This window comes from Chenopodium quinoa, unplaced genomic scaffold (assembly GCF_001683475.1).
Source record: "Chenopodium quinoa cultivar QQ74 unplaced genomic scaffold, ASM168347v1, whole genome shotgun sequence".
Taxonomy (NCBI): Eukaryota; Viridiplantae; Streptophyta; class Magnoliopsida; order Caryophyllales; family Amaranthaceae; genus Chenopodium; species Chenopodium quinoa.
Genome location: NW_018742980.1, coordinates 2437070 through 2459809, shown reverse-complemented (window position 1 = coordinate 2459809; position 22740 = coordinate 2437070). Strand labels below are relative to the sequence as shown.

The 22740-nt window shown below is 35.7% G+C and overlaps 2 protein-coding genes across 2 annotated transcripts; both read left to right on the top strand.

The window, feature by feature from the left end:
* Positions 1-15732: 15732 nt before the first annotated feature.
* Positions 15733-16884, top strand: LOC110729441 (glutathione S-transferase T3-like). Its single transcript, XM_021909176.1, has one exon. It carries the CDS (start codon positions 15733-15735, stop codon positions 16882-16884), a length of 1152 nt encoding a protein of 383 aa, XP_021764868.1.
* A 623-nt stretch (positions 16885-17507) lies between these two features.
* LOC110729439 lies at positions 17508-18946 on the top strand. The gene is made up of 2 exons (XM_021909175.1): positions 17508-17814; positions 17907-18946. The coding sequence occupies exons 1-2, from the start codon at positions 17508-17510 to the stop codon at positions 18944-18946; spliced, it is 1347 nt and encodes a 448-aa protein (XP_021764867.1).
* The last annotated feature ends 3794 nt before the right edge of the window (positions 18947-22740 follow it).

The window sequence follows — 22740 nt, the reverse complement described above, 5'->3', positions numbered from 1 at the left end:
CTTCCTACAACATTATCAGTGATAGGTGGAGTCACAAGTTGACTCCTAGGGGGTACTACTTCATCGCTCCCCCTTAATGTCTTTCCACTCCTAGTGGTGATAGAATTTACAGAGTTTTTAGGGTCAATACCTTGAGGCGGTAGTTTTGAAACTCCAACCCCATCTTTTATAGCACTAGCCAACTGAGAAATCTGGGTTTCAAGCATCTTATTATGTGTCATCACTTCACTAAACTTTTTATCAGTGGTGGACATAAAAGTGTTGAACATTTTGGCCTGGGACTCCATCATTTCCTCCAAGCTAGATCTCTGTGGTGGTCCATGAGCATAATAATTATCATTTGTAGCTCGGGAACCACGCACATTAGATTGTTGGGGATTTTGATTAGAGTACCCCTTATTATTATTTCAGTTTCCCCTGTTATTAATGCCGTTTCCCCCTTGATTGAATTGCCCTTGGGAATTATGATTCATTTGATTACCCTGTTGGTATTGGTTTTGATTTCCAAAACCACCATGTTGATTATAGGGTCCTTGGGAATTTTGGTCCCTTTGGCCCCTATTTCCCCACTGGTTTTGATAATCAAAATCATTACCTCCCTGATTATAATTGTTCCCTCTTTGATTAGGTGGCAGATATCTATTATTGTCATTCCTAGGTCCGTTATCATAAGACATAGCATTGACCTGTTCATTATTATATCTATTACCATCATTATTATTAGGATCATATGAGGGATCAAAATTACAAGCATTAGTATAATGATCATAAGACCCACAGTTTTCACAGAAAATACATCCTACAGGCATATTAGAAACGGAAGGATTAGGATTCATACCTCTCCCCTTAGATTGGGAGGGAAGATCTTGCAATGGCACGGAATCGAGCTTGGCTTTAATCACTGACATCTCCTTCCCGAGGTTCGTAATTTGTGATGTCAGGTTGCTAATGGCATTGAGGTGGTCCACTGAATAGACCGCTCCTCCACTCTTGTTCACAGCATCTCGCTCGCCATCTTGCCAATCCATGTGGTGTCGTACCACATCTTCGATAATATCTATGACTTGCTCTTCAGTTTTGTTCATTATTGGGCCACCTGCTCCCGCATCCAAACTGGTCTTCCCTTGAGGACTCAATCCTCCATAGAAAATCTGTAAAACTTGATATGTTGGGATTCCGTGGTGTGGGCACTCTCTTTGGTACTCCTTGTACCTTTCCCATGCTTCATAGATCGACTCCCCACTCCTTTGCCGAAACCCTTGAATCAAGGCTCTAGCATCGACCGTCTTCTTTTGAGAATAGAATCTTCCCAAAAATGCTGTCGTGACATCATCCCAAGTGTGTAGAGAGTTCGGCTTCACCTCCTTCTCTAACCATTCGAGAGCTCTCCCAATAAGTGAAAAGGGGAAAAGCTTCAATCTCACGAACTCTTGATTCACCCCATTAACCTTGATGGTATTGCAGTACTTCTCAAATTCGTTCAAATAAGCCAAAGGGCTCTCATGCTTGGCACCACTAAACTGCCTTCTCTCGATGAGGGTGATCATAGCTGGCCGGATCTCGAAATCATTGGCCTCAGTAGTGGGTGGAGCAATCCCACTTGAAGCTCTATACGCCCCAGGAGTTCCCAACTCCTTAAGGGGTCGTGGTGCTGGCCGATTAGGTTGGCGCGGTATGTCTTCCATTGGAACCTGTTGTGTGTTGTGTTCCTTTCCTTGAGAGTTTGATGACGTCAATCGAGATTTACGATTGCTCTTCAAAGTTCTTTCGATTTCTAGATCAAAGGGTATTAATTCTCTCTGTTTAGACCTGCGCATACACACTAACCAAACCAATTAAATAGCAGGGCTACAAGTGTAGCCAAAAGGGAAAAATCTTTTTGTGCTTTTTTTTTTATGATGAACTAGACTCAAGAAATCAAAAAGCAATTAACAAACACCGCTCCCCGGCAACGGCGCCATTTTGACGAGGGTTAAATCGGTCGCTACAATCTAACTCTCAATCAAACAATACTTATACGAACACCCTATAGCCAAGTACAATGGCAAATAAAGGTTCGGTCCACGAGGAACGAGAGTAATTGCAAATCAATCTTAAACCTAAGCTAGTTCGAAATCAATGGAAAATGGTGTTCTAAAATACTACTAATAAGATGGAATAAATCAATAAACTAAGACACTAGGGAGAACGGGAATTCACCAAACCATCGGTAACTACGCAACAAGGAATCACAGAGACAAACGGGATATGCAAAGACTATATGTCTGATCAATATCATGTGATAGGAAGACAACGGGCAATACTAAGCTTGGATTTCTCATGCACTTAACATTACTCGATACATAATCAAACCACATTCAATAATGAAATACTCAATTCACAATCTCTTGTTCAAATCAAGGATATCATGCAATCAAATTCAAGATTCTAGGTTAGCTACTCCTATTATAATGAATTAACATGCAATCGCATATAATCAATTTAATCACAATCCGTTTATAAAAATCAATCCTCAATTACATAGATTACCTAGGCCGGGTTTCATCCCGAAACCCTAGCTAGGAGACTACTCACACATATTCATAATCAAAGCAATAATGAATTCCAAAAGCATAGTAGATATAAACATGAATTCTGATTAAGGAATAATAAAGCTTGATTAATAAACAAGAATGAATAATACCAATTGTATTGATGCGAATCAATGGAAAAGTTCAGAACTTTGATATCCGTCGTCAATGAATAATACAAAGAATCTTCACAAATCTTGCTTCAAATCAATCCAAGAAAACTAAAATCGCTAGAATAATCTCTAAGAAAACTAATGAATATCTAAAACTAAGAACGTTCTCCAATAACTCTCTACAAAGGCTCTCAAAAACTATCTCTAAAAACTCTCTCTTAACCCTTACAATCGGGCTATATATATATGTTTTAAATCGGAAAGTAAATTGCAGGTTGCCCTTCGTGAATCGGCACGGCCGTGCTGGAATTGGCACGGCCGTGCAAGCATGGCAGTAGCTGATCCGCAATATCTTCAATTATGGCACGGCCGTGCTAATGCCTGGCACGGCCGTGTTAATGCCTGGCACGGCCGTGCTGAATCTGGCACGGCCATGCTGAATCTGGCACTGGCACGGGCATGGAAATTGGCTTGGCACGGCCGTGCTAATGCCTGGCACGGCCGTGCTAAAAGTGGCACGGCCGTGCAGCATAGGCAGGAAGGTTGCAGGCACTTTGGTCTTCTTAAAACAGTCACAACTTCTTATCCAAAGCTCCGTTTGAGGCGTGCAATATATCGTTGGAAAGCTCTTCAAGTCTACTTTCCAATGCAATTTGAATCACTCCATTATCATTTGTATACCGAAAGTTGTGAGCAAAATAGTGAACAGGTGTCATATTTGTGAACTGTTCTGCCTTGCCTGCTACTTAACTTGCCTTTCAAGGCCTTGAGAACCGCAGCAAAGCCTTAGCTTGGTGGACTAGGATCGATAATAGCCTGATTACGCACTAATGGTTTGGGACTCGACATAACTTGGTCAACTATACCTGTTAACACACCAAAAACAGACCGAAACCCGTGAAGCACGTAATATGAAGGAAACGAGTGTAACAAGGCAATAAACGACCAAAACGGGCCTAAATACATCCAAAATCACCCATTTATATGCCTTAAAGCGCGCCCTAATGTGCGCTTGTCAATATATATATATATATATATATATCTTCTTGATTGAAAATAAAGTTGAGAAATGTTCTCAAAAGTTTAAAAGATAATCCATAAACCTATATTCCAATTTTGCTAAGATGGTTCTAAAAGGCATGTTTTAGAAACCCATATCACATGTTAAAGGTTGGTTTCCTTCAACTCAAAACGTTTGAGTGAATCGCCAACACCATCTTCATTTTGAAAAGTGTTTCAAGGGCATGAGATGGGAGGTACGAACCCTCTAAAAGACAAGTATGGAATTTCAATAAAATCTCTTATTTCAATGTAACTGAACATAAGAAAATGATTGGAAGTCTCTATGATCAAAAGTTGATCAAATGACATTATTCTTCATCCATTTCATATGGAGTTAAATAGTCGATTAAACTCTACCATGAATGATGATTAATAGATTTAGCAAAATTATGAAAAATGCTTAAAGCAGTTAAGTAAAATATCAATTTGAACCTAAGAGAAATGTTCTAAGTGACTCAAAGGAAGAGGTTTAAGAGTATATGGGGATAACATTGAGGAGTATAGGCTAAGAAATGCAAGCAAGTTGCTACTTCTGGAACCTAAACTACTTATATGCTAAAAGCTGTTATGAACAACAAATGTTTCCCATTGATTAGAAACTACCTCATACAATTGGAAGGTAAAATAATAGAAATGTTCCAATTTAAGAAGTATATTATAGAAATTAATTTAGCATATTACTACTTCTTGGACATATGATAGCACATTTAGTTCACTCATTGAAGAATGTGGTTGAATTAAAAGAAGAAATTTGGCTAAGGGAGAAGTAAACCTACAAGTTTAGAAGCAAAACTTGTAACTTTACAAGTAAAACTTACATTTCACCTTACCTAGTTATTGGCTAGAATTAAATAAATACCAATCAATGTTAGTAATGACTAAGCATTGAAGATTCAAAACATGGAATAAACGGTATTCTATGCTTATTTGAATCAAAGTGTGTTTTGAATAGCTAACACTAGGCGAAAATACAAATTCCCCACCAGTTCAAACCCCCCATTTCGCACCGGTTTTGAACCGGGTTGGATTTGGGGGGTGCTAAAACCCCATAGATTTCGCACTGTTTCAAAACCGGTGGGAAAAATGACTTTTCGCACCGGTTCTTGGGGAAAACCGGTGCCAAAAGTCTCCAAAAAAAATTTAAAAAAACTTTTAGCACTGGTTCTTTCCAAAACCGGTGCCAAAAGTGCCCCAAAAAATTAAATTTTTTTTTTTTTTTTTTTTTTTTTGCATTTTTTTCACTTAAATTGTACCAAATACTTATATATAATCATAATATGCATAAAACACATATATTTGCCTCAATAACTTGTAATATTACACTTTAAAAAACTAAAAAAAAAAAATGGACATATAAACACTAACATATATATTTTCTTCAAAAATAGCCAACCATGATGCACTGCAATAGAAGACAGCAGCCCACCCTAACAGAAACAGCCCAAACAAACACAGCCAGCAGGCTTCCAGCAGCAGGTTTCCAAACAGATGAGCATACCAAGCATAGCCAGCCACCCAACACCTGTAGCAACCAAATCCAGCACATGAACTGCACCAGAGCCTGCAACCAGAACCCAGTAGCCAGGAACAGCACAGCAACCAGAAACCGAAAACCCGAGCGTCTGTAAACCAGACCCTAGCAGACCTGAACTCAACAAAGCCAGAACCAAGCAAACCAAATCCAGCACCCAGAACAGAGACTGCAGCAGAATCTGTACCAAAGTATGACCTGCTACAGGACCTGCACGAGACAAACTCAGCATGGTATATACTAGTAAATACTAGTTCGTTGCACCCACCAAAATTTCTTTTCCCTCAAATCATAAATCTTTATCAACTTTAAAGTTAATACATTTTCTATGAGGTGATGGACTGCAATGACATTAACTAAAATCAGCCGTATAAGGTAGTCATGGCTACTCTTTCAGGTTGTGGGTTGCTAAAAGGCTAGACAAAACTTTGAAAAAACCATAGATAGCTGTTGAATGCATGTTGACACAACCGTGACTGCTATTTAGAACTCCGTATTTGATTAACTCATACTTGGTAGTTCACTTGTAAGATCTGAAAGACTTATGAATCAAATCTCAGAAACTATGCAAGTCCACAACAGAGGGCAGCTTAGCTAGGGACTTAGCCTATTGTGAACCATGTATCCTAGAAGTAATAATACTATCAATGGTTATTACTATCCTTCAGCACATTGTGCATATGGGAGGAGCGGGGATTAATTTAACAAGGACTCACACAGTTTCTGGTCCCAGGCTTCTACCAACCACCGTGAATAATTACAACTTAGCTATTGTTGGAATTTAATACAGCAAATAAGCAAGCGTTTATGTTAACAACAAATAACAGTCAGTATCATGTGTTAACATAACTTCTCAATTAAAAAAACTTGGAAAACTAATATCACAAGAGTATTGATCAACAAAACACGAGATTATTTCAATTTCAGTGTTTCAAAATGATTTTAATTGAAAGCAATCATAATAAAATTTCCAACTTCACTACAAATGTTAATTAACATCCCACTAAAAACTACTACCTTCAACATATGTACATAAAACAACTAAATTGACCAAATTGAGAGCAGTACATTGGTTTTATTTAAGTGGTCAGATAATAATCATAATAAATAACGAAGACGAAGCAACAACTTTTAGTCACCTGGATTAAATTGCTCCCCTTTGATAAGATCAACTGCTTTATACTCATATTAATGCCAAAAAGAGTAAAGAACCCTACTTGTTGATGCTGAAGATGAACATGATTCAGTAGCTTTCATCTTTGATGAAAAATATTTGATAAATTGTCAATAAAATTCCAAAAAAATACTAGTAAAAGAAAAGAAAAGTATATATTAAATGCCAAATTGCAGAACATTTGTTCTACTGACAGTGACATTGGTGGCAATGGTGTTTGTCTTTGGAGTTGACGGTGAGGGGGTGCACAACATAACTCAATGAACAACTCAGTGAACAGCATAATTATCAACAAAGTTGAAAGACATAACAACTCGAGCATAACTCAATGCACAACAAGTAACACAAACCGGAAAGGCAAGCTCACCAGACACCAGGTTCACTGTTCGAGGTCATGCCGCCGTGACAAGGAGGCCGTTGTGGTGGAGGTGTAGCCGTGCGCGCTTCAATGACAAACCCTATATTACCACAACCCTAAATTACTAAATTGAAAAGAAAATCAACGACAAACCCTAGATTGCGAATGAATTCGAGGGATTAAGTAGACCACAAAAAAAATCTTACCTCAAAGCTACTTCAATAGAGGTGAGAAAGCTCATAATCGGCTTCAATGGAGAATATAGAGCACGCGTGAGTTCAATGGAGGCCAGAGATATGGAGAGAGAAGGAGATGCTGCTTTAGTGGAGTGAGAAAGCTCGTAAACCACTTCAATGGAGAGAGAGCGAGCTGCTTCAATGGAGTGGAGTTCGGGAAGAGAAGGAGATGCGAAAACGAGAGAGAAAGAGAAGAGCAGAACGAAGAGGGAAAGCAGGTGGAAAAAAGAAAGAAGAAGAAAGAAAGCCATAAACCGGTTTTTTTTAACATTTCGCACCGGTTTAGTTAGAACCGGTGCGAAAAAGAAGATTTCCCACCGGTTTGATATTAAACCGGTGGGAAAAGTCATTTCCCCAATCCCACCCATTTCTTTTGCCACCGGTTTTCAAGAATCGATGCGAAATGTGCGGTGCCTAATTCATTTTTTCTACTAGTGTAAATAGGTCAAAAGTTCTATATGGAAAATATAGATAAACCATTTCTATATATATAAAAATTGTCTCTAAAATGTCAAATGGTTCAAATAAAAATGAACATTGCATACAGTAGATCCAAAGGGATGGACTTTCAATATCATTAGATTGTGAAACTGTTGATACATGTAAATATCATTTTAATTTGAAACTAACAAGATATCGTTTAAAGAAATGATAATATGAACTCGAGGTCCAATACATATCAATGTAAGAAAACCTAAGGTTCAAAGGCTAGAGACGGACAATGAAACTTCATTTGTGATATGATCACTTGTGCTTAGTTGAAGCATAAGTTTGAAAGTTTTGAAAAGTTTAAAAGTCCAGTATGAAGTTTAGAATCAATTTGACAAAATAATAAAATACATTACAATATGATTGTAATGGTGAAAGTTTGAGTCAAGACATTTACTTGGCAAGATATTCAAAGTATTGCGATATGATCGTAATAATGAGAATTTAAGCCAAGACCTTGATAAACATCCAAGAGTTGTGAAATTATTTTACAACACACTTCGAAAGGAAACCTTGTGAAGTGTCTATGAAAGGAGCTATCAATCTATATGAGATATATTGTGTAACACCCCCAAATCTCCCTCTACGTAGATACTATATTCATACGTATAAAATATCGTAGAGATAGACTTGGGCGTATTACCACCACGTGAAAACATAAGGCTAACTTAACTAATAACAATGGCAGCGGAAAATAACTTAACTCTATTAATATTATAATAACCATAATATAATGTTCGAAAATACTCCAAATAAAAACATGTCTGACTCAGGAATGAGTAAATTCCTAACTAGGTGATCCCAATCCCGACTCAAGTATAAGCACAATCAACTCCACACCTGAAATCGAAACTGCTTACCAATAATGGTAAACAGGGCGAACCAAAACAAATAGGAAAACAGATTAGCAAAAACGCTAAGTACATATAAGTGCAAGGCATGTAAATGCTTTTATTAGACAAACATGCTCTCGAAACAATTATTCCAATTAAAACTTGCCATAAGTCACTTTCCAAAATTAGGCTCTCCAAAATTAAACCATCCAAAAGTAGTAACGTCCATTAATAGAAACTTTCCAAACTAATAGATTTTCAATTTTAGACGAATTTCCAAAATCAATTTTCCTCACTTAAGTGTGTACACCCCCCAAGCAAGTTAAACTATACTCGAGGAAGACTAGATCATACAAAGTTCACGGTCTTACTTAACCAGTCCTGGTAAAGGGACAATTAAAATAATAGATACTCAGGCCCATAGTGAGCTACAAGTTTATATTAATTTTTTTAATTCAATAGCTTGAAATTCGGTGATCCATAAACAACTTTTATTAAGTGAAACTAGATTTTTAAAGATCACACCTTTAAATCGTAAAATTATATTTTTAACTCATTGCAATATTTAACAATTATTGAAATAAACGTTCACCAAAACACGGATTCAAAACTTGTATCAAGGACCTAGACACATATACGTACCTTGATCACAAGAACAATTAAGGTACGATCACTAAACTTGACCACGATCGAGGGACTCCTCCTACACAATTAAAATAACCTTAATTAATATAAGGTTAACAAAAATTAACACAAAACCATAAATAATACTCTACTAGTGCATGAATTACCAAACCATTATCAACCTTTTTAAAACAAGACTTTGTTTAATTTTTCTTTAAAACAATTTCGAGTAGTGCCATAATAATAGTATTAGTATAAGGTAAAGTATTAGAAATCCTATAGTACGTAGTACGGATATTATGTAAAAAAAGAGTTGTTTTTTTTTTAAACATGATGCATGCATGCTTGCGGCTAATAAAGAGGGAACAAGAAGAAGAAGCGCCGAAGAATGGTGCATGACACCTTCTAGCAGCGGCAGCAAGCAGTAAGCAGCAAGCAACAAGGTGAGGTGCAGTAGGCAGTCAGCAAGGTGGCGACAGAAGCTAGGTGTCAAGGGAAGCAGCTAGAGCAGTGGCGTCGGCTTGGTGGTTGCACGAGTGAAGGAAGAAGGCAAGAAAAAACAAGAGAGGAGAAGAGGAAGAGGAGGGCCGAGAGTATAAGAGAGTGAAGGAGAGAGAAAGAATTCTGATTTTGGTGTGAGGAAGTTGTGAAGAATTGAGGGTCTATTTATAGTGTTTGTAATGTATAAGGATAAAGCTTAAGGTATGATATGACACTAGTAGAAAAAACTAAATAGGCACCCCCCTATAGCACCGGTTCTTGAAAACCGGTGCCAAATAAAATGAGCGAGATGTAAAATTTCATAGTTGGCACCGGTTCTGAATTAAACCGGTGCCAAGTACGCTATTTAGCACCGGTTCAAACTGGTGCCAACTGTTTTTTTTTTAAAAAAAAATTTAAAAGGTTAGAGTTGGCGCCGGTTTAAAGCGAACTGGTGCCAAATACGCTGATTAGCACCGGTTCAAACCGGTGCCAACTGTTTTTTTTTAAAAGAAAAAGGTTAGAGTTGGCACCGGTTAACCGGTGCCATTTAAAAAAAAAAAACCCGGGTTTAATTAGGGTCCTGTTCAATTCGTGTTTTCTTCTTCAATTCATATTGCTAAGGCACGTTTTTCATTCATTCCCTCCTCTCTTCTCCTATTCCTTCTCCATTAAAGTGTACTCTTCGTTCTTCCATTGAAGTGTTGCGACATTCTCACCTCCATTGAAGCAGCTAGTTCGTAGCATTGCCCCCCCACCCTCCACGTACAAGCAACTCCGGCCATATAACTCCCTCCATTGAAACGGCTTCAAGCTAAGGTAAGTTTGTAGCAATTAGGTTTTACTTATATTACTCCATTGATGAATTCCTTCGAGTTTTTGGTGGATTTTTTTTACAATTTAGTAATTATAAGCTTCTTGTAATCTAGGGTTTGTGAATATAGAAGCGCATTGCCCCCCCCTCCCACGTACAACAACCTTCTTGGTCGCTCTCATTGTGGGTCTAAGGCGCCATTTCAGGTAATTGTTCGAAACCTGAGAAGAGTGTGTGATGTTTTGTGGTTTCTCAGGCAACATAGAATGGGATTGTTTGGTTTGTTAGAAACTAAGGTGAAGGGGAAATTTTTTCTGTTAAAAATGCAAGAAAATAGCAGTTTTGCAATTTTTGAAGTATAGTACGATGCACTATTTAAGAACGGGGTTAAGATTTCAATGTTCTCAACTCAAACTTCTAATGGAAATATCTGGTTCGGAGAAAAATGAAATAGAGGTTTAAGTCAGAGGGTTTTTGTAAAAGTTGATTGAGAAACTTTTTGGAAGAGAGCCTTGTGAACTTAGTGATGAAATGATTACTTTCAAGTTTCAACTAAACTACCAAGAATTCTTAAAAAAAATCCCAATTTACATATTTATGTCAATAAATATTCTTATTGGTTAGAATGAACCATTTAGGGGGGCATAGTTTCACATTTTCTTGCAAACTTTAGAGAATCTCTCGTTCTCTTTAATCATATGCCCCTATTTGTATTTATTATCCATTTCTCATACATACTTACTAACTTTTAATTTGTTTTTTGTTTTGTTTTTTCTTTTTTGCGTTTTTATAGGTTCATATGTGAATTGAAGTTCAAGTGTAGTTTGAAGACTACACATTAATTTAGCTCAACTGGGAAGTTAGAAAGAATACATCTATTGTGTTGGTATGAATTATAAACTTTTCTAAGCTATAAATATTTGTTTCTCTCTATTATTGTTTTAATAAACGTTTTTTCATGTTAGCTATTAGATTCGTGTATTATATAATGACAAACTAAATACAACAATAAATATATGAAATGTTTGCATCATCATATGCCTAGATACCCGTTCAAGGCTTTCTCATTAGGAGAAAGTCTTGAATAGTCCCCGGTTTGGACTGTTCTTGAACGTTTACTCTCACTTAGGTGGTGAATGTATGTCTATTTTTTCGATTTTAAGGAACATCTTGGCTTACCATTTCCTCGAACACCATGTTCTTTGGGTACATATGTGGGTAACTTATTACCTACATCATGTACTTGGAGAACTGGGGGGAAATGCTGCCGGATTTTCCTTAAAATTGGAAATTCGACATACATTCAATAGTGAGAGTAAACGTTCAAGGATGGGTTAGGTTGGAGTGATAAGGACCATTTGGAAGCATATATGCATTTTTGTATCTATATGAATGTTATATGCATGTTGTGTGTTTGAATTTGATTTACATATATAATAGATGGTAGCAATTATACATGATTCGTAATATGTTGCCATGTTTAGAGACAATTTACTTAATGGAGAAGGATCGTGGTTGGATGTATGGTAGACGTGATACATTGGAATTCTTTAATGGGGTTCAAGAGTTTTGCGAGAGGGCTTCATCTTACAAGCGCAGAGTGGGTTTCGATTGCCTCTTGTCCTTGTGTTGATTGTAATAATGTGAAGGTGGTCAATAGTGTTGCTATCATTAGAGATCATGTAGTTTGTCGTGGGTTTAGGCTTAAATACCATGTGTGGATTTGGCACGGTGAAGAAGGAGAGTACAGTGGGGATGTTATTGGGAATGATGTGCATGATGATAGAAGCAATGACATTTGTGTGGACGAGGAGTACAAGAATAATGATGAACCTATTGTTGATCATGGTGCTGAGGATGGATTTGAGGATGATCATGTGGATGAGGTCGAGGATGAAGGGGTGGATGAGATGATGCGTGGTTTTGAAGGTGACGTGTTTGAGTCATTATCGGAGGCTTCTAAAAAGCCTTTGTATCCTAGGTGCAAAAAATACTCTAAACTATCCGCCGTGCTAACAATTTTTAACATTAAGTCAAAGCATGGGTGGACGGACAATATTTTTACTTCTTTGTTGAGCGTGTTAAGTGAGATGTTGCCCGACGGGAATGAAATTCCTAAGTCTTACTATTACGCTAAGAAGCTCATGTGTCCATTTGGTTTGGAGTATAAGAAGATACATGCATGTCCTAATGATTGTATTCTTTATCGAAATGAACATGAAAAATTGGAGGAGTGTCCACGATGTAAGAAGTCGCGCTACAAGCGCATGAGTTGCAATGCTGGTAAGCAGGGACCGCTTGCTAAGGTGTTGTGGTATCTTCCCATTATTCCAAGGTTTAAGCGTCTATTCTCAACACCAACAGACGCTAAAAACTTGAGGTGGCATGCAGAAGGAAGAAAGAATAACAGAATGCTGACTCCCCGCAATAGAAGAACCTTGATATCAAGTTTGGAGAATTTGGTAATGAAGTTAGAAATTTAAGGCTTGGTTTGTGCACGGACGGGATGAATCCATTTGGCACTCTCAGTACCCAGCATAGCACATGGCCGGTACTGTTAGTGATCTACAATTTGCCTCCTTGGTTGTGCATGAAACGGAAATACGTAATGCTTTCTCTATTGATATCGGGGCCAAGGCAACCTGGAAACGACATAGATGTTTATCTTGCGCCCCTTGTTGATGATTTGAGAAAGATGTGGGACGAAGGGGTTTCTGTTTTTGATGCTTATAAGAATGAGATGTTCACATTGCATGCAGCTCTTATGTGGACCGTTAATGATTTTCCTGCGTATGGCAACTTGTCCGGGTATAAGAACAAAGGTAAAAAAGCATGCCCCATTTGTATTGATGATACGCCAAGCAGTCGCCTTGATCATTCTCACAAAGAGGTGTACTTGCGCACCCGAAGGTTGCTCAGGCGCGATCACCCGTACCGTAGGCAGAAAAAGGCTTTCGATGGGATAGTGGAAGAGGGGACTGCTCCTAGGCCGTTGACTGGTGAGAAGGTTTACGCTCGAGTAAAGGGTGTACGAACAGTCTTTGGGAAATCAGAAAAAGCGGCGGAGTCAACTACTCTCTTTAAAAAATAATTAATCTTTTGGTTGCTCCCGTACTGGAAAGAACATGACGTTAGGCACTGTCTTGATGTAATGCATATAGAGAAGAATGTGTGTGATGCTCTTGTGGGAACGCTGATGAATATTCAAAGAAAGACAAAGAACAGAAAGGGTGCACCGGACGATTTGAAAAAGATGGGGGTTCGTCGAGAATTGTGGGTTGAAAAATGGCCTTACTCAAGCCATTTTGGTTGAAAATGCGTTCTACAACCCCTTAATTGCTATTTTCTTGTAATTTCAAACCTTGGCCACCTATAAATAAGTGATAAAGACATGTTATGACTATTTTTGAGTTCACTTGACAAAAAATGTAGGAAATAGGCATCCTAGTAGTGAAAATGGCCTTACTCGGGCCATTTTGGTTGAAAAAGCGTTCTACAACCCCTTAATTGCTATTTTCTTGTAATTTCAAGCCTTGGCCACCTATAAATAAGTGATAAAGACATGTTATTACTATTTATGAGTTCACTTGACAAGAAATGTAGTAAATAGGCATCCTAGTAGTGAAAATGGCCTTACTCGGGCCATTTTGGTTGAAAATGCGTTCTACAACCCCTTAATTGCTATTTTCTTGTAATTTCAAGCCTTAGCCACCTATAAATAAGTGATAAAGACATGTTATGACTATTTATGAGTTCACTTGACAAGAAATGTAGGAAATAGGCATCCTAGTAGTGAAAATGGCCTTACTCGGGCCATTTTGGTTGAAAATGCGTTCTACAACCCCTTAATTGCTATTTTCTTGTAATTTCAAGCCTTGGCCACCTATAAATAAGTGATAAAGACATGTTATGACTATTTATGAGTTCACTTGATAAGAAATGTAGGAAATAGGCATCCTAGTAGTGAAAATGGCCTTACTCGGGCTATTTTGGTTGAAAATGCGTTCTACAACCCCTTAATTGCTATTTTCTTGTAATTTCAAGCCTTCGTCACCAATAACTAAGTGATATTGACATGTTACGATTATTTATGAGTTCACTCCTACTAACTTACGTTTTGTGTATGTATTCCAAGTTTTGCAAGGGACAAACGGGAAATCCGTTCACGAGCGAGGAACTCAATGTAATTCGAGACATGTTGGCGGCCTACATCACATTTAATTTGTAAATATCATTTATTTGTGTTTTAACTAGCTTAGTGTACTACATTATTACTATTAATTTTGTTTGTTTGTAGTTTTGACACATTTTTCTAATTAATATCATATTTTGGGATTGTTATCAATATTTTATATCCTTGTTATTATTTTCAATTATTGTTATTATTAATATATTAATAATACTAATTATTATTAATATTATAATAATAATTATTATTATTAATATTAATATTAATAGTATAATAATAATACTTATTATTATTATTAAAATTAATAATAATAATAATAATAATTATTATTATTATTATTATTAATTATCAGGTATTATGTGCAGGATCTCATTATTATTATATTTATTAGTATTAATATTAATATATATCATTTCCGAAAAAAAAAAAAAAAGTCAAAGGCACCGGTTCATGCTTAAAACTGGTGCCAACTACATTGAATTTATTAAAAAAAAACTGGCGCCATTTAACCGGTGCCAACTTAATGGCGCCAGTTTTTTTTTTTTAATCAAAATCAAGGTAGTTGGCACCGGTTAACCGGTGCCAAATGCTTTAGTTGGCTCCGGTTTTGAACCGGTGCCAAATCTTTGAGGATTTGGCATCCCTTAAATCCCCAACGGTTCAAAACCGATGCCTTAGGGGGGGTTTGAACCGGTGCCAAATTAGGATTTTCGTCTAGTGTGATTACTAGAAAATATGATAAGTATTGGGGTTTGTTATCATACTTGGATCAAATTAAGTCTAGATTAATAGTTGGGTGTAGAAGATAAGTAGAAAAATTGGATAGAAGTTCATTTGATTAAAGGATTAGAAGGAAGGAGATAGGAATAAGAGTAAGCTAAGATAATGAAAAAAAGTTTAATGGTTAAGTTAAACTAAGATAAAAATCAAATAATAATAATAATAATAATAATAATAATAATAATAATTAATATTTTTTTTTTCAAGTTTTTCCGCCAGCTATTGATTTTTATAAAAATCAGATTTTTTTTTTCTTTTATAATAATTCCTACGAAAAACATAAATTAATTAGGAAAATAGTTAAATATGATAATTAAATCAAGTTTATCCTTAAAATACAACTATAAAATATTTTTTTTCTCTATAAAATGAACCTAAATTTGCCATATTTTCAAAATCTTCATTTCTCCATATTTTCTCTCCTTTTCCTATTAATCTCACTCATATTCAATTAAATTCATTATATTTTATCTTTCAATATGGATCGAAATAATCCAAATTTAAGAAGAAATTTGAATTTTCAAAATATTCCAAACTCTCAAAATAATTCAAATAATCCTCTTTTTGATCCAAATATCCTCAATAATCCTCAATTTCAAGCTGCTTTACAATGGTTTGGTAATCAACAAAGACCAATGAATCCAAATGATACAACCCAATATCACCAACATTTTTCTCAAGATAATCCATTATTTCCCATGTCTCAACATTTTACCCAACCTATGGACCATTCTCCAAGAGGAGATGGTAGCACGAACGCAACTCTAACTGAAGAGGTACGAGAAGCGCAACATCTAGAGGATCTTGTTGATGTTGTCGTTGAAGTTTCTCCTGAAGAGACTATGCCGAGGAATTCATGGAGTGTAGCAGAGGATAACGCACTTGTTTCGGCTTACATCAACACCGGGGGAAATGTTACAAAAAAAAATACAAAAATGACTAAGGCTGGATTTTGGGTTGCAGCTGGTAAATTTTACGAACAAGCACGACTTGCAAATCCTGATGAGCTCCAGAAGAGGAGGAATACTAAGTCCTTACAACAACGTTGGGATCACATTAATTTTAATGTGAACAAGTGGGTAGAGGTATACAGTTACGAGATACGACATTCGAAGAGTGGACAATCAGATGTAGATGTTGAAAAACGTGCACACAATGCTTTTGCAATGGCGAAGAAAGGTAAACATTTCCATTTGCAACATTGTTTTGAAGTTATGCAAAATTTTCCAAAATGGGATCCAAATGAGGTCATGCAATTACCTGCTGAAAGCGGAGGAAGTGCAAAACGATCTGAACCAGAATCACCAACTGTTGAAGGTGGAAAACCACGAACTCGACCAGATGGCATAAAAAAGACGAAGAGACTAGCAATGGAATCTAGTTCTTCGTCTTCATCTATAAACCTTGATTCCTTCAATACAACTCTTGAAGAATGTAGTGACAACAGGTATGACCAAGGAGAACGAATGATTGACTTAATAAGAGAGCAAGGTAAAGAAAGGAAAAGGCAAAAGGAAGAGGAGATGAAGATCAAAATGTTAAATATGTTGATGATGAAACCTAACCTTGATGAATTTGAGGTAGAAATGTACAAGAAGCTTAAAGAGGAATTTAGTAATAGGTTCTTATGAAGTTATTCTTCTTATATGTTATTTTAATGTTTTATTTATTTCATATTTTTAATGTATTAGTTTTTTTTTTTTAATGTTTTATTTATTTCAGAATTTATTTTAATTTTTTTAATGTATTAGTTTTTATTTTTTAATGTTTTTAATATATTATATTTCAGAATTTATTTTTAATTTTTTTAATGTATTAGTTTTTTTAATGTTTTTAATTAATGTTTAATCATACTGTAATAGTTATTATTATAATTACTATTATTATGACTGTTATTATTATTATTATTATTATTATTATTAATTTGTTATTATTATTATTAGTAGTGGTAAAAAACAAAAAACAAAATTCAGTGTGTAGTCACTTCATGCATTGATACATCTACTTCATATTTTATGTAAAGCCATACATATCTCTGCAAAGCTATAGATTATTGTCATGCAAAAATCTAATCTTCTGACATCTCATAATTCAAATTTTGAAATGTGTTACCAAAATATTCTCTTGCATTATTACTTAGTTCATGTGGATCAAATTGTTTATATATTGACCAGTTCCATTCACATATAATTCTATCATTGTCATACAAATATTAACATTCAGTTTTACACAAATATTATCAAAAAATCGTAAAATGAATTTTGATTCTAGTTCTTCTACTTCTAGTGATGAAATATACGATTCCATGTTGTTAGATTTTATTGAGGAAAATCGACAACAACAAGTGATAGAGGATACAGTAAGATATGTTGTTAACACCGATGTACAAGAACAAGAAGTTCATGATTCACGACGTGAAAAAATGTCAAGGTGGATTGTTCCAAGAGATCGTGAAGGAGCACATGATCGGTTAGTTATAGACTACTTTAGTGACCATCCATTATACGGCGATGAAAAGTTACAAACTACTTTAGTGACCATCCATTATACGGCGATGAAAAGTTTCGACGTAGGTTTCGTATGCGAAAACCTCTATTCATGAAGATAGTGAATACGTTGAGTGCAACTGATAGATTTTTTCAATAACATCCAGATGCCACAATGCGACTGGGTGCTTCTGGAATTCAAAAATGCACTGCAGCAATGAGAATGTTAGCATATGGTTGCCCAGCTGATCAAATTGATGAGTATCTAAAACTTGGGGCAAGTACGGCAAGAGAATGTCTTATACACTTTGTTGATGGAGTGATTCGTGAATTCTCAACAGAATACCTACGGAAGCCAAAAGCCGAAGATCTTTTTCGTCTCCTTAAACAAGGGGAAGAAAGGGGTTTTCCTGGCATGATGGGGAGCATCGATTGCATGCATTGGGAGTGCAAAAATTGTCCAGCTGGGTGGAAAGGAATGTATCAAGGAAGATCTAAAAGGGCGACGGTGATCTTAGAAGCTGTTGTTTCTTGGGATTTATGGATTTGGCATGCCTTTTTTGGCACGCCAGGGACGTGCAACGATATAAACGTTCTTCAACATTCTCCCGTCTTTGACGATATTTTAAATGGTCGAGCTCCACAAGTTAATTTCACTGTGAATGGAAATACCTATAACCAAGGATATTATCTCACATATGGGATTTATCCAAAATGGGCAACATTTATTTCCGCTATCACCTCCCCACAAACCCCTAAACAGAAGTTGTTTACAATCAAACAAGAGAGTATTAGAAAAGATGTTGAGTGTGCTTTTGGTGTGCTACAAGCTCGATTTGTAATAATTAGACACCCGGCTTTGGCATGGAGTGTCGAAATGCTATGGAAAATCGTGATGGCGTGTATTATCATGCACAATATGATTGTAGAAGATGAGCGCGATAATTACATGAATTATTGGGATCCAACGGAATTTTCCACCGAACAACCTGAGAATCTAGCAGGATCATCAAGGAGAAGAGCAACAACTTTCACCCTTACCCCTGGGCTTTATAAAGATCAAAATTTAGCTACAATGATGGCTACACGAGAAAATCTTCGTGATAAACAAATTAATACATCTTTGAAGAATGATTTGCTGGAACATAATGGGCTAGGTTTGGGAGCACTTTTGTCAACTCACCTTAAAAATAAAACGTATTTATGATTTAGTTTCTCATTTTTCAATTATCGGCTTTTAATGTACTTTTATGTTTCCGAATTTCATGAATTATCTTTTTACATAATGTATTGCAATGTTCCTTTTTAACTATTTATTATATGTGTGACGACCGTTCTATTTACTAATTATGCATTTTAAATTATCATTAATTGTACATTTTTGTAATATATTAAAATTGTCATTAATCTAATTATAATAATTTGTCATATTAAATTTGCAAATATCTAATTTAATAGAAGATGGTGGGGCATAAATAGAAAGGAAGGGGATTCATGAATCCCCTTTGTTGTGGGAAAAAATAAAGAAAGAGGAAGAGGAAGAGGACGGAGATAGTGGAAAATGATGTGGAAAAAAGAGAAATGATGTGTCAAAAGGAGAGAATGAGAGAGAAGAATTAAGGGGATTCATGAATCCCCACCATTGTGCATGCTCTAATGCGCTGGAATTTCGTCACAAGGTGACATAGTAGGTGCCAATTGGGGTAGCTCCCTAATTGGAAGCTCAATATTTAAATGGGCTATTTTTAAGGAAGGAAACTCGTTCGATGCGTAATCCAAAACTATTACTTAATAATTAATATTATCAGTATGAAACAAAGGTAAGTTGACTTGTTAATTGTATGGAAAGCATGTTTTAATTATTTATTGCTAGGATATTCATTTTTTTTTGGAGGATATTCATGTTAGAGTGGTGCATATGTACTCAGATTTTGTTGATTCATACTTTTGTATTTGTGTTTGGCTTTCCTTTGGATTGACCCAACTATGACCCATTTATATGGTGAGTAGAGGGGTTGAAATAAAGAGAAAGTGACAGGTACTTAAGGCATGAAGAGCATGAAGGGAATGAGTGCAGAGAGTTACTTGTTATGCTTTCTTAGTTTCATATTTTGAATTGTTGATTTATTTATTTATGGACTAACATTGTTATGTTTTATTTTTAAGTTGGTTTTGAAGGACCATATTTATATTGGTTCCAACTTGTGAACTTTATATTTTACTTTTGTTTTGAGGTTGTGAACTCAAGTTTTATTTTGAAAAGTTGGTTTTAATTTTAGACTTCCGCTGTGTGACTTTGAAAATAGCCTTAGTCTTTATCATGGTGGTGGTAATATTTTGGTTATTTCCTAAAATGAGTTTTATTTTGAGTAGAAAGAGTATTTTAAAAGGAGGAAATATCCAGGGTATTGCAGAACGAACAAGGGATTTTAGAAGTGGTATCCAACTGTCGGATTTTATGTTTATTATTTGATTATGAAATTTTAATAAACTAGAGCATACCCGTGCTAATGCACGGGGTATATTATACGCAAAAGAAAACAACACAAAATGAAAATGTTAGTAGTTATTGGAGTCCCTTAATTTTTTTTTTTATTATTATTAAAAAAAAAAGTAGTGAGATAGGTAGTTATTGATGGGTTTTTAAAAAAAAAAAATTGAAATGCATAGAACTTGAGTAGGGGGGATTTGGAGGATTATGGTGAAGTGCTGCAAAAATGACTCTACAATTATATAATAATTATATATGTTCGGTAAAATTGGATGTTAGTTACTGGCTGCTTTATACAAAAATGACCTTTAAGGGCATTAGTATATATTATTATCTTTGTAATAAACATAATTTTTATAATTCATAATATTGTTTATTAATTATTAATTAGTGAAAAGTATGGATAAGAAATTAATTTCTAAGGTGAAAATCCAAAACCAATACCAAAAAGCTAGTAAGAGTAGCTTTTTATTTTTGGTAGAAAAGTCAACTTTTCACTTAATAAAAAGTCATCTATCAAATACTTTTTTGGTTGTTTGAGCAAGATAAAAAGCTAAAAGCTACAATAATTAAAAAATAAATCATCAAAAAGTCATTTACCAAACACCCCTTATATGCGATTTAGGTTGTGAGAATGGAACTTACTCCATTTTTCATAAGTTGACCATCAAACTTTAGCGTTGACCATCATGTGTATGGGTTATGAGAAGGAATTTTACTCCATTTTTCAAGATTTGACCACCGAACACTAGTGTTGACCATCACGTGTTAGGAACGGTGATGTTAAATAAAACTTTCTTATATTTAGACCTGGCAATCGTGTCGTGCAGTGTCGTGTTCGTTTTCGTGTCGGAAATTAAACGGGTTAGGGAAGGTCGACACTTACCCGACCCATTTAATAAACGTGTCGTGTCGTGTTGACCCAATTAATTAATCGTGTTGAAAACCCTTAACGCTAACCTGCTTTTTTTCGTGTTCGGTTCGTGTCGTGTTGAATTGAAAATTATTGGTCTTTTTTGAATATATTTATCAATAATTTCATAAATGATTGGGCTTTTATATTGGACGGGTTGGGTCGTGTTAATTTCGTGTTGAGAATCTCAACACTAACCCAACATATTTAATTAAACGTGTCGTGTCGTGTCTTGTTGACCCGTTTAATTAAACGTGTTGAAATCCCTTGAGACTAACCCGTTTTTTTCGTGTTCGGTTCGTGTCGTGTCAGTTTTTGCCAGCTCTACTTATAATTTATAGATTTTTTTAACCAAAAAAAATGCTCAATTAAGGTTTTTATGGTCATTTTGGCCCTTAAGAATCCAATTTAAGGTGGTGGCGGTGAGGCCTTAGTACTTGTTCGGTGGGAAGATGGAGAGATGTTGGTGATGGTGGCTATGATGTGTTTCTAAGAGGAACATGGAGGCTGCAATGATGTTGTGATGGGTTTATGGTAGTTTTTATGTTTTTTGAGAAGAACAAACAAAAATATTACATATAATTACATATTTGCCACTTGATATACAAAGTTTGTACATCAAGATTATTGTTGGGGGGCCATCATTAATGACCGACCTTAGAGCACTCTCAACGGTGAAGGAAAAAAAATTTCCTCACCACTATCTCTCCAAATTTCCCTCTCTTCTAAATCAAGTTTTTGGTGAGGATTTTTTTTACCCCACCAATGAAATAAATAAAAATTCTCTCATCAATTGTTCTCCTACTATTTTCTCATAGTATACTATATTTAACGAGGAAGCCCCGGTTTCTCAATTGAGAAACAGTGGCTTTTCTCAAATGACAGTTTGCAATTATTGGACATTGTACGGAGCCCCATTGCTGACTGTGTGTGAGAAAGTAGCATGTGAGTATGTGACTCATGTACAATAATTAATTAACGTCATAATTTTGTTGTCTCCTTCCCCCTTCCTTTTTCTTTTTTCCTCAATAAACAACAATGGAGGATTCCACTTAACACCACAACAAGCACCATCCTCTACACTACAACAAACCCCCAATCCCAACACCACCATTTTCGGTGCCAACCCCAAAGGGTAGGTGTCTTGTCGTTTGCTTGTGAATTTTCTCTTCTCCATTGAATTCCTCGACCTCCATTGTTGTAGAATTCTTCAAGTTTTATTGTTGGTATAGAGAGAATGGTGGGTTTATTCTAGTAGTTACATTAATGGCATATAACGGCTACAATCCAGCGTTTCCATCCAAAATTGTTGATGGACAAAAACAACCCTTCTTTTTTTTACGCGAAAGGACAAGCGTGCCCTTTTGAGAAACATACAACTATACAAGTTTCTCATGTTGAGAAACTTGTATTTTCTCATATTTCACTCTCTTACATAATTATAAAAATTAAGATTTAAAAGGTCACGGACTCAAGGGGCCTACATGAATATTTTTGTGAGGAAATTCAAAGCATGATTTTTTCAACAAATCTTCATAAACTTTTTAGTGACTATTCACCATTGGGATACAAAGTACATTTTTTTCCAAAAATAAAG